Below are 15,696 nucleotides of genomic sequence, written 5' to 3'. Positions count from 1 at the left end.
AGTCAGAGTGGTCGGATGACCGCTGACACCGGAGGACTGTAGAGTACCAATGCGCCGTCCTTTCAGTCCTAGAGATGTGTCTCGGGTCACGACAGATGGATGGAAACCACGCGTCTTAAAATAACTCTGAAAGAGTTTTGCAAAATCAGCTTTGTTCTGCAGGAAACCTTGTTGTTCTCAGCTCGCAGGTGCAACAAACCTTAAGGTTTTGACAGCGTGTCAAAATCTTTCTGAGCTGGAGATCTGTTAAGAGATGGCCAGTCTCCAGCTTTCTCTCCCGACTGATGAGAAAGCAGAGTGGCTGGTTTATATACCCGCTGTAATCTATTACCAAACTTACCAATAATCTCAGAAACACACGCTCTGAGACGCAGAGTCTCTGAGTCTAGGGACAAGGTTAGTTGTGTCATGCGTTCTTATCTTAACCTTACTCTCTGTCTGGTGTGAGCAGATGGTGATGACCTAATCCAGTAAACATACTTAAGCAATCCTTGAGTACAGATTCATGAAGATTTCATTGCTTAATTATACATGGCAATATGTACTGAATTTTAATCATAAAATCTTCTTTCTTCCGTGATTATTTTGAAATATAAAATGATTACTTTTAATTATGTAATCTTCTGGGAATAAAGATTTATCTAAAACAGTTCTCTTGTGAAGGGCCTTGGCTGCTACTGTTCATCTTTATTATCTGATGAAGCTGCGCTCAGCTGATGAAGTCATCTGATTAAAATGCTGAGTTGTGCACTCACAGACTCCTGACAAGATACAGCAAAACATGTAGCAGCCAGGGTTATTTGCTCTGGCTGCATATGACCTGTGGGATCTTTAAAATCAGGCCATTTGGTGACGTTACATTCATCAAAGTAATCAATCACCTTCTAAACCTGCTAACCAGCTGTGGCACCCCAGAGGCACAAGCTGGATCCAGTTAATTTGATACCTGAAGAGTCTGTCATCACTGGGGGGGGGGGGGGGGGGGGGGGGGGGGGGCTTGTCCCGCTCTTCTTTACAGAATCATCTGAATTCAACCACATGAGGGCATGTTAGAGCATAAACAACCAGTTTAAGGTCAAAGGTCAGATGTTCTGCATGAGAGCAGAATTTATGGTTCCCTCTGTTAGTAGCAGAACATCCCCAGATCATCACACTACCACCACCACGTTTTAGTGTTAGTTTGACTCAAGATGAAGCACCTTCCAGAAAGTTCCAGACTATTTTACCAAAAGGTGTAAGGGTATTTCAAGATGTTTTTTGTTTTGTCAATTTGGGGGTAAAGGTGAGATGGATTTTTGTGGTTTTAAGACAGCAGATTGTCTTGGGTTCTTTTGCACTCTGAGTTCCTTTAAAATGAAGCACTATGCGTTACTTTTTGAGATCTTTTAGTCTGCTTCAGACAATGCTGCTGTTGTGTCCTTGGGCGAGACCCTTGCAGCCTCGCCTGCTGGTGGTGGTCGGCAGGCCTCGCCTTTGTCAGTGCAGCCCAGCACAGCTGTGGCTACATCGTAGTTCATCACCACCAGAATCCCTAACAAGGCGCTATTCAGATGCAGGTAATTTACTGTTACTTTGTGTTGTCAGACAGGTGCTACTGAAGTGATTTAACCTACAGGTTGGGTGGTGATCAGGTGTTGGTGTGGCTTCTGAAACAGACAACAGGTCTCCAGATAATGTAGCTAATCACAAATAATTTACAGTTAAAACAATGGGCTGAACTACATTTCACACAGCAAAAGCTTGGTTTGAACAGATTTACTCATTTTATGAATTAGAATTTAAACGTTTGCATTTTTTTACTCCAATTGTCTATTACTGATATTTGTTTGTCGATTAGAAGACTTTAATTGGGACAAAAAAGGAAAAACTGACTAAATTTAGTAAAGGGACGAGTTCTTTTCACGACACCATATGCTGTAATAAATAAAATACCAAGGACACACCCCAGTGGAACCCCAAGGGCAGATGTTTAAGGCTACATTATAATTACCAACATAATTATTAAGTATATTATCGGGGCAAAAGAAGTCTCTGTTACAGGTTTGGCTGAACTAATAAAAACACATCTGACACAAGTAGAAGAGATGATTTTTTTATTTGTTGTGAAACTACAAAACATACTGCTTTTGTTTCGTGTGCTAGTGAAATATTTACAACTCTTGTCGACAGTACAGTGTCTGAGAATAAAATTCACAGCTTTTCGGGACTTTTGACAAAAAGAAAAACAGGAGAAAATAAAAGCAAACCCAAATCACAAAAGTGCAATAAATACATGCTGTGTGTGTCTCCTTGACGTCTGCAAACTCGCCACCGGTTCCATCAGCAGCCGTAATACAGATTCATTACAAAACAAAATAATCAAACAAGGGAAAGAAAAAATACAGGAATTATGCACAACCTACACGACGAACAATCATTTGTAACTAACGTTTTTTTCCCTCTCATTTCGTATGTAAAAAACTAAATTCCTTCATCCAAGTGTTGTTTTTGTGTGTAAAGGAGTCTTTTTGAGTCGGCGGTTAGTCAGCAGAGTCCTACTCTACTCTAAGGTGGAGAACAACGGATGTCCAGAAAAACATTTCTCTACATCTTCGCTCACATCAGATAAAAAAAAGTCTTGGAAATTCTAAAGTAATTAAAAAACGGGATGCCGCGGCATTCCTGTCTGAGTATCTCATAGTGAAGGAGAGCGCATCCGATTCCCATCTAGGTCATTCCCAGTCCCTCCTCCGGGTCCGGATGTGTGGTCCTATTTCTCATTTAATCTGATTAATGAGTCCTGTGAAGTTTCGTTGACCAAACAGGATGGAAGAGTTGAGGAAAGAAACTGGAATCAAATCAAATCTTTCAAAATAAGAGTCAGAATATGTTTTTATGTCAGTATCAGTTCACCTAAAACAATCAGTGTGAGGTGATAAAGATGTGGCGCAGCTACAGCTCTTTACATCCGAGCTGAAACAATTTACAGTATTTATTCAGAAAACAACATCTGAGATTCTGTTTTTCTAAAAACAGGAAGAAGAAAACATCTGGAATGACTGGAGTGTCTTGGTTCCATCCACTAAATTCTTTACTCATCAGCAAGTTTTTCATTTTCTAATAAAAGCAGCCTGAACTAAAACCAAAATTCCCGTTTTTGTTGCGGCTCTGCCTGTCCGAATTATCGTAGCCACTAGGAGGCAGCAGAAACAGCTAATGAGCAGCAGCTAATATGGATTGATGGTTACAAACTCTTTACTGTCCACCTCCTCCTGAGGGAATTCTGAGGCTCTTTAGCTGCTAAACGTTTGTGGGTTAAAGGTCGTGTAAACAGAAAAGCACCCAAGTGAACCAAAACTGTAACGGCGGGAATGAGCTGTAAAACCAAAAACCAGAATTTTAACACAACACCTAAAGCTTGGGATAAAAGCTGATATGTTCAGTTTTGCTGGTGAAACTTTACGTTCGGCTCTGATATGCATCCAGTTACAGCCAGAAAACGCAGAAAGATAAAAGCAATGACTGAAGGTTTTCATCGGTGCGTAAAAACAAACAGCCAATCAGAGAGGAGAGAGATGCATCATCTGTCTTCCATTTTCTTATCACTTCCACCCCAACAATCTACTATCAGTAAGAAGTTCACAGTCATCAGAAACACATCTGATCAGCTGATCAGTCTTTCTGTTCGGTTTAACAATCAATCATCAATCCAGCAGGAGGCAAAGGCTTCTGGGCCTTTTCTCTCCAAAACCCATATCAAGTTTCTACGTTAGTTTTTTTTTACATTATCCTAAAGTTTGATAAAGTGCAGACTACCTGATCAGCTACCTGAGTGTTAGTGAGTTAGTGCTTCTACACTTAGCTAAACTTGAGAGGTCATTTTAGATTAACTAACTCCAGTCTCCCTCTGGGGGACATCCTGCAGTGTTTAATGCAGCCGCTTTTTAAAACGAGACCTAGAATCCTTTAGATTTGGCGACACCTGTGGTTACATGTGGTAACTGCAATCATTAAATGGCGATTTTTCCAAGCTGATATTTAAACATAAAAATTCCAGCTGCGAAGACTCATTTTTAAATAAATGTTCTGAGTTCATCATCTTCTCTCTAGTTTAGAAAACACGTAACAGCTGTCTGACTTCACAATGGAAGCCTCCAATAGGTGCTTTTATTTTGAAGTATAAATTTAACTTCTCTTCTCATTATGCTCTGCTGACTTCTGAGAAACACAAAAGTGTTCAACATGAACCAGATTCTGTTCATACTGAAACAAAAGCAGATTAAACCTGGACTAAAAACTGAATTTTAAACTCAGATTAAAATTTTCCTACCAAAATGCATTCTGGGGGTTGTAGTCACCTTCTCCCTACAACCAACCAGGAACTTTTCAGACCAGAAATAGATTTTATTTAATTTTAACAGAAGGTTAATTTTAGGAATAAATCAGATCTTAACCTTAAAGCTGCCAGGTCACGGATCACCCCCCCCCCCCCCGGCCGCCCCCCCCCCGCCCCCCCCCTCGAGTATCTTCCCTGAGACACTGCTGCTGGAACCAGAGACCCGCATTACCAGAGGAAACGAGACAGCGCTTAACACCAGTCTCCGTTTTCTAGGTCCAAACGTCTTTTGTTGTCCGTGACTTCAACTGGTGATTTTCTTTTTGGGACGCTGGTAGTTTCTTCTAAAGCTGAAGAGGTAGCAGCCGGCTGTTTCTCCTTCTCTGGCGTTATTGAGCGGAGAACCTCACACCAGCGGCGTTCTGGTGCCGAAAACTCGAGTGTGTGATGAGCGGAGGACCCAGCGAAGTGCGGCGGATCGGTGAGACCCACAACCGGACGGTCCGATGGTTGGATTCGGTCTGAAACGTGTTATTGGTGGAGGTTTTTAGACAAATGTGAGAGAACCGTTTTATACAGTTTTTTCTTTTTTACATTTTTTTAATCTCCACAATCCATTTATAGCTATGCGGTGTTAGAATGTTGTTAAGAAGCATAAATGTTTGAGGCTAACGCTAACCTGTGATCCATAAGTGCCGTTGCAGCTTTAAGGACCTAAATCTCGTTAAACTTCAGCAGCTGAAAGGTGAAACAACAGGGTGTAAATGTTTCACTGAAGCCTGTCGAGAGGAACTTCTGTGTGCTTGTATGTTTGCATATAAAGTTTCCTAAACTAAACATTTTACGGGTTAGGTGTAAGTTTAGTACCGTCTGCGACTCACTTTTGTGCTTCAGTGTACATTTTTGTGTCGGCTGAGTAGAAAGTGTTTACGTTTTTTGTTTTTAAACACTACAAACAGTCGGGTAGTAACAAAGACCATTACAGGTGAGTTGCTTCACCGTTTGGGTGTGCGTTTCTAAGACGTGGCTTTAATTCTCGGAGACACCGCCGAGCGTCTGAGGGAGCAGCGGGATGAGTCGGGGTGGGGGGGGGGGGAACTCTGAAATGCTTCTCTACACGTCGTCGGCCGGCAGGTCGGGGACGCAGGCCTTCGCTCGTGTGAAGAACGCCATCTTCTCTCTGAAATCAGGAAACCGGACGTCAGCGTTACAGGAAAAAGCTTCACGTCTGATTACCACTCTGATAAAAGCAGCAGGTTGATGCCGCCTGAAGGCACGTCTCATATCACCAACAGCTGCAGACCAAGTGGCTTTAATGCAAATATTTTTATTTAGTTTGAAGCTGCAAGTCCAAAAAACTCGTTATTAATCAGATACGAGCAGACGCAGCTACAGACTGCAGCTGGGATTCAAACTGCCAACCTTCTCACTGCGAGACACCAACTGCATTGGCTGCATGGTGGCGCAGTGGTTAGCACTGTTGCCTCGCAGCACGAAGGTTGCAGGTTCGAAACTCAGCTCGGCCTTTCTGCGTGGAGTTGCGTGTTCTCCCCGTGCATGCGTGGGTTTCCTCCGGGTTCTCCGGTTCCCCCCACAGATCACCACATGCCCTATAGGTTATAAACTGTAAGTCGCTTTGGATAAAAGCGTCTGCCAAATAAATAAACATAAACATAAACTAGCAGCCCATATAAAGTCTAAATCAGTTCTCAAGTTTGTTGTTTTATTTATTAATAACCTGTCGATGTTCCAGGCTCTGGTTTTAGTTTTACCTCCCTAAAATAATCAAAGGCAGATTTTCTGCAACAAATACTTGAAAATCAAGATGAAACTGGGGATTAACTAATACTCAGCAGCCATTTTTAATCCCATCATAGCTAAAGCAGCTCTCAGCTCTGATCGCGGTCCCTATCAGAACGGATCTACCTGAAGGTTTGGACCTCGGGAACCTCTTTGCGACTCTGTCCTCTGATCTTGTGGACGTCTTTCGCTGCGGCTCTCATCATCTTCTCCACCCGCTTCTCCTGCAGCTGCTCCTCGTGAGTCTGAACAGAACAGAGAGGAGAACCAGATCCTGAACTCTGCTGTAGACCCAGGAGAAGAGCTCGGTTCCCGCGTCCCTACCTGTTTCTCAGCCTGCCTAAGGAGGAGCCGGAAGCGCTCGTCCTCCTGAACCCAGGTGGGCAGCTCCCGCTGGCCCTGCTGCCTCGCCTTCTCCAGCTGCTCCTTCAGCTCCCGCAGAACCCGCAGCTCCTGTGCCAGCCGTGCCTGCCGAGTCCGAGACACCTGCAGGTCCAACTCCAGGTCCAGGGAGGTGCGGAGCAGACCGTCCAGACCTTTGACCTGAACAGGAGGCTGCAGGAAGAACAAGAAGCGCTCATTACAGGAGAAACGTCTGACCTTCAAACGGAGGAGGAGGAGCTAAACATGTGTGTGTGTGTGTGTGTTGTTATATCATGATTAATGCGGGAAAGTTAAATCATTTCATCGTCCAGACAGATCAGAACGAGAGCGAACTCCTACAGGAGGACGTTTCGTGGGACATTCTTGGAGAACTACCAACATTTTGCGACTCTGTCCTCTGATCTAAAATCTTTCACTTAACCTCATAAATAATGATTATTTTCTAACACGATAGAATCAAGCATTGAAATAGTCTTTTCTAGATTATATCGCCCCCTTCCCGTCTCTCGGACGCACAGATGAGGTTGTGTTACTGTGGGACGAACTCCAGAGAGAAGAACCGACCAACAAAAAGACACGAGACACAACAAAAGTTAAAAGTTGCTTCCGATCCGGTCAGCAGCGTCTCAGAGGTGCTGAAATGTCAGCCCAGGCTCATCATTACCTCCGGTTGTTTGGAGATAATGACACAGAACCATTTTTAGGGCTGAGTTAAAAGAAGCGTGCTCGAATCAGAGCGGCATTAATCATTCGAAGAGTCGCTTCAGCGGGAGGCATTAAGTGGCTGTAAGAGTTTTATGACGGCACACGGGCTCTTCGTCTTCATCCCAGGAGAATGGAGAAGAGCCTTCAGTGGTCAGCGGGTCAGAGGGTTAAACATCGGTTTTAAAAGTCAGGAACCAAAGAAGCAGGAATAAACCACAAAACACTACTCCAGTCCACACACACACACACACACACACACACACACACACACACACACACACACTAGGGGCTGCATGACTTAATTTTTTTTTAAGTCGACAGTCAAGTAATGAAAATCGAGTCGACTTCGACTAGTCGTTGATGACGTCATACACCTGATGCGGCTAAATCTGACGATGGGTGACCAAGAGTTTTTTGTCCTACGCCGGGGGTGGGGTGTGTGTGTGTGTGGGGGGGGGTGGGGTGGGGTTGGGGTTGGTTCCCTGGAGATTTTGAGAATTAAAATTGCGCACCCATTTTTTAAGTTAAACACATCTCTCTTAACAACGGTAGCTTCTGCATCCTGCTTCAGGCCCACCCCCCCCCCCCACCCCCCCACCCCCCACCCACGCGTGCAGCGGCCGCAAACTCACTGATGCGCCTGCAGCCTCTCGGAGTTCCTGCTGCTCTAAACATTAAAATAATTATTTCATTTTCTGTTCCTCACTTCTGATTACCTTCAATGGTGTTTGTTTGTTGCAACCACCAGGTACAAAAACTAACTTGTTTTTATTTGACTATTTTTCTGTCCTGCCTGTTTATTATCTTCCTGCATCTCCTCTCAATCCTAAAGAAAAACTGCTACCTGGGTTCATATATATTCACCTTATGAGTTACCTTTCAACTGCAGTTCTAAAAGATCTGCCGACCGCAAAAACAGCGGAGTGCTCGCCGGCCGCATCAGTGATCAGTGTGTCACCGGAGGACAAAACAGGTGATGCGCCCCGATCCACAGCAGCGAAACGCATCAGGCACAAATAAAAGACTAAAAGACAGTAAACATAAAAGGAATTGAGCCGACATGAACGATCGCGTGTTAAATTAGTTTTTGAGGTGGCGACACCTGATTTGATAATGTTACTGTGGCCGTGCTCAGGATGCAGATGTCTGGAGCGCGTCAACAATCACAGCTTTGCATGTGCAAGCTGGTTAAGGTTAGGATGGGGGTGAGGGGAAGGTTAAATTGCAAGAGGGTAAATGTCACAATTTGGTTAGATGTCCGTTTTACGGCGGGCGTCAGTACCGACGCTCTGGCACAGCGCGTTGCCTCCGGATGCGCAGGAGCTTGTCACCTGCTGACTTTTCTGAGGACTGCATCTTGTCAGTCATCATCACGTGACAGCGACTAGTCGATGAAAGGCATAAAAAGCAGTGAAGTCGACTAGTCGATACAACCCCTAGTCCACACACACACTGGCCCAGAACCGCTTAAGTCGGTTAAAAAGATGCAGCTGCTCTCAGAAAAACAATAAAAACCTGCAGTAAACACCAAACACATCGTCACAAATGTTTACTGCATCTCATCCGCTCGGGGCTGACTCCAGAAAGGAGCAAGTTCCCACTGACTCCGATGTTAAAGACGCCTATCTCACAGCAGGAATAACTCTCTACCTTCTTCATGCGCATGCTTCGCCGTTCTGAGGCATTCCTGACAAACGGAGACCTCTTGGAGAGGGTGGAGCTGTCGCTGTCGCTGCGATTAATCTGCAAATCAAAACAGCTTTTAGAATAAAACCATCAGAAACATGAGAAGTTCCTCTTTCTGTTGCCATGGGAGCGGTTCTGGTACCCTGCAGATGTACTGGCTCTGAGGTCCAGGGGAAAAGGTCTTGGAGCGAATGATGGTGTTGCCCCTCATGAACGGGTTCTGCTGGTGGACGTCCGGGCGGCGCTCTTTGGGTCGAACCACGAAGCAGTGATGGGACGAGGATAATCCATCCGTACTGGTCTCCTTGTTCACCTGGACGGAGGAGACGATGAAGACTTTAGACCTACTGGCATCCGTAACTATCCGTCTTCATCCACAACCAGCAGAAACAAAGTTCTACCTTCTCTGTGATGGGTGCTGCAGCTGGAGGGGGTTTGGTCACCTCCTCCTCCTCCTCCGTCTCCCACTGGCTGCTCTCAGGGTAGAACTCATCTTCTTCCTCCTGAAGCTCCTCCCCATCTCCACCCTCATCTTCATCAAGTACATCTGCCTTCAGATGACCGCTGCACCTGAAGATTTAAAAGCCAAACCCCATTTATTTATCATCAGGTCAGAAGCTGTGAACCAGGGACGAGGCTTTCTACAGAAGGAGCAGCAGAACCAAAGAGGAGGTAAAACTCACCAATCATCACCAGCTCGGTCCTCCTCTCTGCTACCAACACCAGCCTGAAACAAAACATCTCGTCCATTACTCAGAACTCAGCAGCAAATCTACAATAAGGTGTTAAAGTGATGATCAGTCAGGTGACGTTTACCTACATTTAAGTGCGGATTGTTTTTTATTATTAAACTAACAAGAGCAACTTTAAAAATGGCGGGTTTTGTTGTTTAGCTGCTGAGTGTCCTTTCCAACCCAACCACCAGGTGTCAGTGTCCCCCCCACCGGTACCTGATCAGAGTCACCCGTTGCTCTGCTCCCTCTGTCCTTGTTGCTGATCTCAGGCATGTAGAGGCGACTCAGTAGGTTGTACCACTTGGTGCACCTGTCCTCCGAACAGCTGATGTCAGCCAGGCTGATCTGAGCCCCCGCCTGGAGGAAGAACAAATTTTATTACATCCGTCTAAACTCGTCACGTCTAACGGGATCATCACACTAACCAGACACTCCTCGAGGCCCGACGTGCTGCCGTCACAGACGTCAACCCTCAGCGTCTTCTGCCGCAACGCACCGTGGGAAATCTGCATGCCAAACACCTCGTTGATCTCCACGACTTCCTGAGGCAGCGAGCTGCGTGTTCGGAAGAGGCAACGCATGGCCTGGACGGAGGGCAGCACCGCCAGGCGGACGTACCTGCAGGACAAACATTAAACGTCCCGTTGCAGCTTGTTTGTTAGCTTCAGACCAGCCGGAGCGTTTGCTACGAAGCAAACAGCACAGAAACAAACTAAAGCAGATGTTTTAGCTCTAGCAGGTTCAGAAAAGGCTAGACGTCCTCTTTATGGAGAGTTTATTACAGGACAACATCTTGTGGGGATGTAAGGACATATCGATATGCTGAAGTATTGCGATATTTCATGTTCTGATACTGAATCAATATTTGAAAGCGGTGCATCGATTCTTTTACTGTGAATTTACATGCAAACATTTACTGTATTTATTTTGTGAGATGTAACTCAAACTCCAACAGCTAGGTGGCAGCAGTTTTTACCCATTTCTGTCAGAAGGAACCACGATAACACTGGGCGTGTCTGGAAGCGTCTGGGTCGAGTTCTTGATTAAATTCACTCTTAACTCATTCGCTGCCAGCATTTCTCACTGTTTTTACTGTTTTTTTAAGAGTCACTGAACGGTGCGCGCTAGGATGATGTCAACGCCAAAACAAAGCGGAGACTCACCTCTTACATCAGGAAGAATCCGCACGTTTCGAGCGTTATCCGTTCTTTCATAATCCGTTGTTGAATTGTGGTCGGCAGAAGCTTTTCCGGTTCGCGCCTCACTTTTTTTACAACAGTGGCCCAAAACGATCTCCTAACACATGGATGTTCTGCTTCCTGATCACGTGACGTGTGACGTATGCGGATGAAGATCAACTTTAGAGCTGAGATGTTTGTTCTCACGGTGCGGGGGCTCGTCCGACGCCCACACAGTAAAAAATGAACGAGTTAAGAACAGCAAATATGATGCTTGCTTTTAGTATTGCAATATATCATATCGTCTCCCCTGTACTGTGATTAACATCGTACGGCCAGATTCTCGCTAATACACACTCCTATTATCTCATAAATCCCTTCCCCCTGAAGGTCACAAGGGCCAGAGATGTTTGACGACACTCCTGAAGATGTACTGCTGTGAGACTGTTTGGCGATCAGATTCAAAGCTACATTAATGCTGAAATATTCTCGTTCCTCTAAATCATCATCGCATCAACAAACTACAGTTTGATGAGCTCGACACACGGGAGGCGACAAACAACCTCGATCAGCGAAATTCGTCGCTTTAATTACCTGACACACGGGAGGCGACCCGCGGCAGCGGCAAAGCCGTCGGCGCGTTCTGTTCCATGGCGAAATCGAATCATCCGTTGTTTTGATTGGCTGTGTCAGGTTGGAGGGAATTAAGGTTATTTAAGTGGTTCAGAGTTAAAAAAGTGGTAGATATGATGTGTCACAAGGTGCCGCTAGAGTTATGTGAAATCTTACTTCTGATTTTACAATATAAAAAAAACTTCGAGAATGGGTTCGTCCCATATTACAAACCAGAGAAAGAAACGGAGAATACCATCATTTAATGAGGGACCTCAAGTACGATCCCAATGTGTTCTTTCTGGCACCGACAATTTCCCTTTTGGGAACTTCTCTATATTCTTTGGTAGAAATATTGTACAGTTCTGGGAAATCCGTCACAGCAAGTATCAACTTCTCCTCCATGTTTGCTCGGAGGTGTACGGAGCATCCTGTCTGCTCATTGGTCAGTGAATGAAACCTCCGTTCATTGGTCCTCGTCTGAGCGACAGCAATGAAAAGTTGAAAATATTTCAAATTTCTGGGATTGCGTTGCTGGGTCGCCTGTGCACGACACGTGCACAAGCGCAAAAGTTCACATGCACGGTTTTCGCGTTTTGCTTAGTAGGAGGGAGACCCGCGATTATCGCTTTGTCGCGCACGTCTCATTGAAAATGGAGGAGAGGCGATGTCGCCTCCCGTGTGTCGAGCCCATAAAGCTCGGCACATTCCATCTTTACTCGTGAAACGGCTCAGATGATGAGCAGAACATCCTCAGGAAAATAAAGAAGCCAGGTTGCTTTTGAAGATTCCTGAGACCAAAACACATCTTCTAGAATTTCTAGAACACCACGTGAATTAGGGATGTAAGAAAATATCGATATGGCGATATATCGTGATATATTGTATCGTATCACCAGACTTTCACCAATACACACCCCTAATGGGAATGAGTTCATAAGATTAAAAACTTCACCTGGAACAACATTTACGTCACACGACGTTCTTTAACAAAACATCGCAGCAGATTATATCAAAGCTCTGATGACCAGAATCCAGTTAACAGAAGTAGGTTCCTACATTTTCTGGTCAGCTGGCAGGCAGAGGGCGCTGCAGTTGGACAGCTGCATAATATAGACGGTGAAACGCTGGTCTCTGGACTCGTAACGGAAGCCGAGCTGCACCTGAGAGCAGCCTGAGGTCAGCCGCTCCTCGTAGGAGCTCAGGAGGAGGTCTGCAGGAAGGCCCGGTCTGGAGGAGACAATAAAAACAAAAAGATTCACAGGTTGAACGTCAGGTTCTGACAGTGGAGGTCTGGGGTCAAACAATGACTGAGGAAGCTGCTGAAACCAGATTTCACTTCTATTTTCAAGCAATTATTGGTGTTAAAAACACAATAAAAACCTCATTAGAGCCTCAACATTAGAGCCGCTTTACAGAAGACAAACCAGAACCACTCTGTGGAGATCAAAGCAGACAGACCTGCGCTCTGACGGCTCGTAAACGCCGCTGTCGCCGGCCACCGACTCGTCAGAGACAGCGGAGGTCACGCCCATCTTCTTTGGCCCCACCCCTCGCGGCTGGGGAGCTGAAAGGAGGCAGAATAGGAGGAGGTGAAGACGTGGGAGTCGAGCGATCTCGTTGTCTCATATTATTGAACCTTCTTGTGCAAACTGCACAAATGCTAATTTAAAACATTTCAAATAAATATAAATTCAACCATTTCCAAGGACTTCAAGCAGAAATAAAAATGTTTTTCCTCATCCAGATGAAACAAACAAAGGTGTAGACGAGTCTGAAATCCTTTCATTATTTAATAAAAGTTGTTGGTTTTTGTTTGGTCGCTGTAAGAATGAACACATCACAGATCCGGATTAAACCTGAAAGCTGAGAGCGGCTCACCGACACCAAGCAGAGGAACAGAAGCCTGAAGCTGAGACGACGGAGAGGGAACGCTCTGAGAAAGTGCTGCATGTATAATTAGAACCTGGTACCGGGTCGGGTTCTGGCTGCAGGAAACCAGACACCGCCTACACCTTTCACCTGCAGATCCAACAGGAACCCGAGGACCGGTCCTCTCTTCAAAGCCCGACTCTCATGATCCCACAGATCATTCCCGGGTCTCCCAAACCCCAGTGGAAGGAGGATTCCTGGTGTTCCACATTCCTAGAGAACCCGCTCCTGATTCCTGATCCGAACCGTCTGTAAGGTTTTATAAATAAATAAAAGGTCGGTGGATTTAATCTCCGTCGTATAAATTATAATCTCCTGTGAACCCAGAGAAGCAAAAGGATCTGAGAACTCCATCACATCTCATCTTTAAACATTCCAGCCTTTTACGGTGGTTTTGTCTGTCATTACTTTCCTGAATTTACTTTTTCTGTTTTTTTTTGTTTGTTTTTTTAAATCAAAGATTGGATCTGGTATCTGACCCAGAAGGTTGATGCGTGCGGCTAACTGTAGCCAAAAGAGTTCAATGGGCAGAGGGGTGACATGCTCTTTTAGGCTGGCCAGACGCGCCGCTGCGTTCTGGACCATTTGAAGAGGTCTCAGTCCAGGCTGGAAGACCCGTTAGAAGGGCGTTGCAGTAGTCGAGGCGGGAGGTGACTGTAGACTGCACCAGGAGCTGGGTGGCATGTTGTCAGGTACGGTCAGATCTTTCGTGTGTTCAACAGCGTGAAGCGGCACGAACGAGCGACAGCGGCAACGCGATCTTTAAAGAATTTATGAAAACCACGTTCTAATTTAGGGGATCAGCAGGTTGTTGTGGGCCGAACTCTGATCAAAGGTACAAAACTACGTTTTAAACTCAGCAGCACTGGAGATCACAGCTCCGAGGATGCCATCTGGACCCGGTTCTGCTGAACTCACCTCTTCCCTCCTCTCCCAGCATGTTGTTGTGGTTCCGGTTCTCCTCCAGCTCCCTGTGCTCCTCTCTCCGCTGCTCCTCAGAGTTCAGCTCCAGCTCTGTCAGCCTGCTGCGGAGCTCCAGATCCAGACCCAAACTGCCGGGCTCTGTCTGGCCCAAAAACGTGTCCCCCGACGGGAAGCTAGTGTCCAAAACCAGCGGCGAGCAAGGTGGGGACAAGGAGGACAAGGACGATCGGGGGGACAACGAGCTCATGGAGCGAGGAGTCTCTGACGGTCTGAGCGCCTGGATCCTGGAGGACTCCGCTCCGACACCAGAACCCCCAGCATCCCCCCCCTGCCTCCCGCTGCAGCCCGTCTCCACTTCGTGCTCGTGAATGGTGGTGATGGAGCTGGATGGCCGGTAACCTCCCTGACCGCCGTCCTGCAGGAGGCCTTCCAGCTTGCTCCGCAGGTCTGGGTCGGCCAGCTCAGGCTGCTCCAGGTAGATGTCGGTGAAGCTGAGGGAGGAGGTGGAGCCCATGCTGGAGGTGGTGGCCAGCGAACAGCGGCTGGAGGTCAGCGATCCACGACTGCTGCCGGACGAACAGGAGAGCGTGCTGGCGGAAAGGCTGGAGACAGGAAATAGATCTCGTCAGGGAATTTTACAGATTTACAAACAAGGAACAACTTCCTATCGAACCAGTCGTCCGTCGTTTCCTGATCCGCCTCTGCTCCGAGGAACAGGATCGATGAGCTAACAGCTAGTCTGGGAGCAGCCAAAACCTGTCCGATCCCCGAGCTCATGTCAGGTCATGTGACGTTCCCTCGCAAACATTTACGACATCATCCGTTTGACATTACGGGGATTTTCAGGAGGAATTCTGTGGTTCCTCACAAGCGTGAATATCACCGGCAACCTTCTGTAGCATTCCGGTGCATCCAGGGATGGAGTCCAGCAGGACGCTCTTAATGTCTCTGACATCACAACCAACACAGGAAGTGCTGGAGAACAGACTAGCCGTTAGCACATCAGTCCTGAAGGATTTAAACTCCATTTATCTGAACAGAGGCTGTTCACCGAGCCATCGACAACTTTTACACAAAAACACGCCTCCGTTATTCAGATACTAAAGATAAAAGCGGTGGTTTAACAGTTAAAGCTTTATCTGAGCAAGCATCCAGTAAATGATGCTTTTTATCTACTTGTGTTTATTTTTTCATCCATTTCATTTATGGAACTAGTCAAGAAACTACAGTCTCAGAACCACATCAGTACGTCACAAATCCCACGAGCAATCCAGGCTTTTTACTTCCTCAGAAAACGTCTGAGCCGAACGAACCCAGAGCAGCAGCAGGCGTCAGAACCTCCTCACAAACACAACCCAATCTTTCCGACTGACTGATGCTCGTGCTGCTAAAAGTCCAACTTCCTGCACTACGCTTTAGAAGCTGC

The 15,696-nt window shown here is 46.2% G+C and overlaps 1 protein-coding gene across 1 annotated transcript in view; it reads right to left on the bottom strand.

Annotated features, from left to right (window-relative positions):
• Positions 1 to 5,329: 5,329 nt before the first annotated feature.
• The window catches only part of wwc1 (WW and C2 domain containing 1), a 44,526-nt gene continuing 34,159 nt past the window's right edge, over positions 5,330 to 15,696 (bottom strand). Inside the window, exons 11-22 of the mRNA XM_015961856.3 lie at positions 14,265 to 14,872; positions 12,876 to 12,981; positions 12,474 to 12,644; positions 10,050 to 10,242; positions 9,841 to 9,981; positions 9,574 to 9,617; positions 9,292 to 9,460; positions 9,033 to 9,203; positions 8,855 to 8,947; positions 6,440 to 6,670; positions 6,242 to 6,360; positions 5,330 to 5,495 (exon numbers count right to left, since the gene is read on the bottom strand). Of these exons, the coding sequence (XP_015817342.3) occupies positions 5,429 to 5,495; positions 6,242 to 6,360; positions 6,440 to 6,670; positions 8,855 to 8,947; positions 9,033 to 9,203; positions 9,292 to 9,460; positions 9,574 to 9,617; positions 9,841 to 9,981; positions 10,050 to 10,242; positions 12,474 to 12,644; positions 12,876 to 12,981; positions 14,265 to 14,872 (2,113 nt within the window). The 3' untranslated portion in view covers positions 5,330 to 5,428. The remainder of the gene's footprint in view (positions 5,496 to 6,241; positions 6,361 to 6,439; positions 6,671 to 8,854; positions 8,948 to 9,032; positions 9,204 to 9,291; positions 9,461 to 9,573; positions 9,618 to 9,840; positions 9,982 to 10,049; positions 10,243 to 12,473; positions 12,645 to 12,875; positions 12,982 to 14,264; positions 14,873 to 15,696) is intronic.

This window comes from Nothobranchius furzeri, chromosome 10, assembly GCF_043380555.1.
Source record: "Nothobranchius furzeri strain GRZ-AD chromosome 10, NfurGRZ-RIMD1, whole genome shotgun sequence".
Classification (NCBI taxonomy): domain Eukaryota; kingdom Metazoa; phylum Chordata; class Actinopteri; order Cyprinodontiformes; family Nothobranchiidae; genus Nothobranchius; species Nothobranchius furzeri.
The sequence above is the reverse complement of the archived record's forward strand: the minus strand, read 5'-3'. Positions and strand labels throughout refer to the sequence as shown.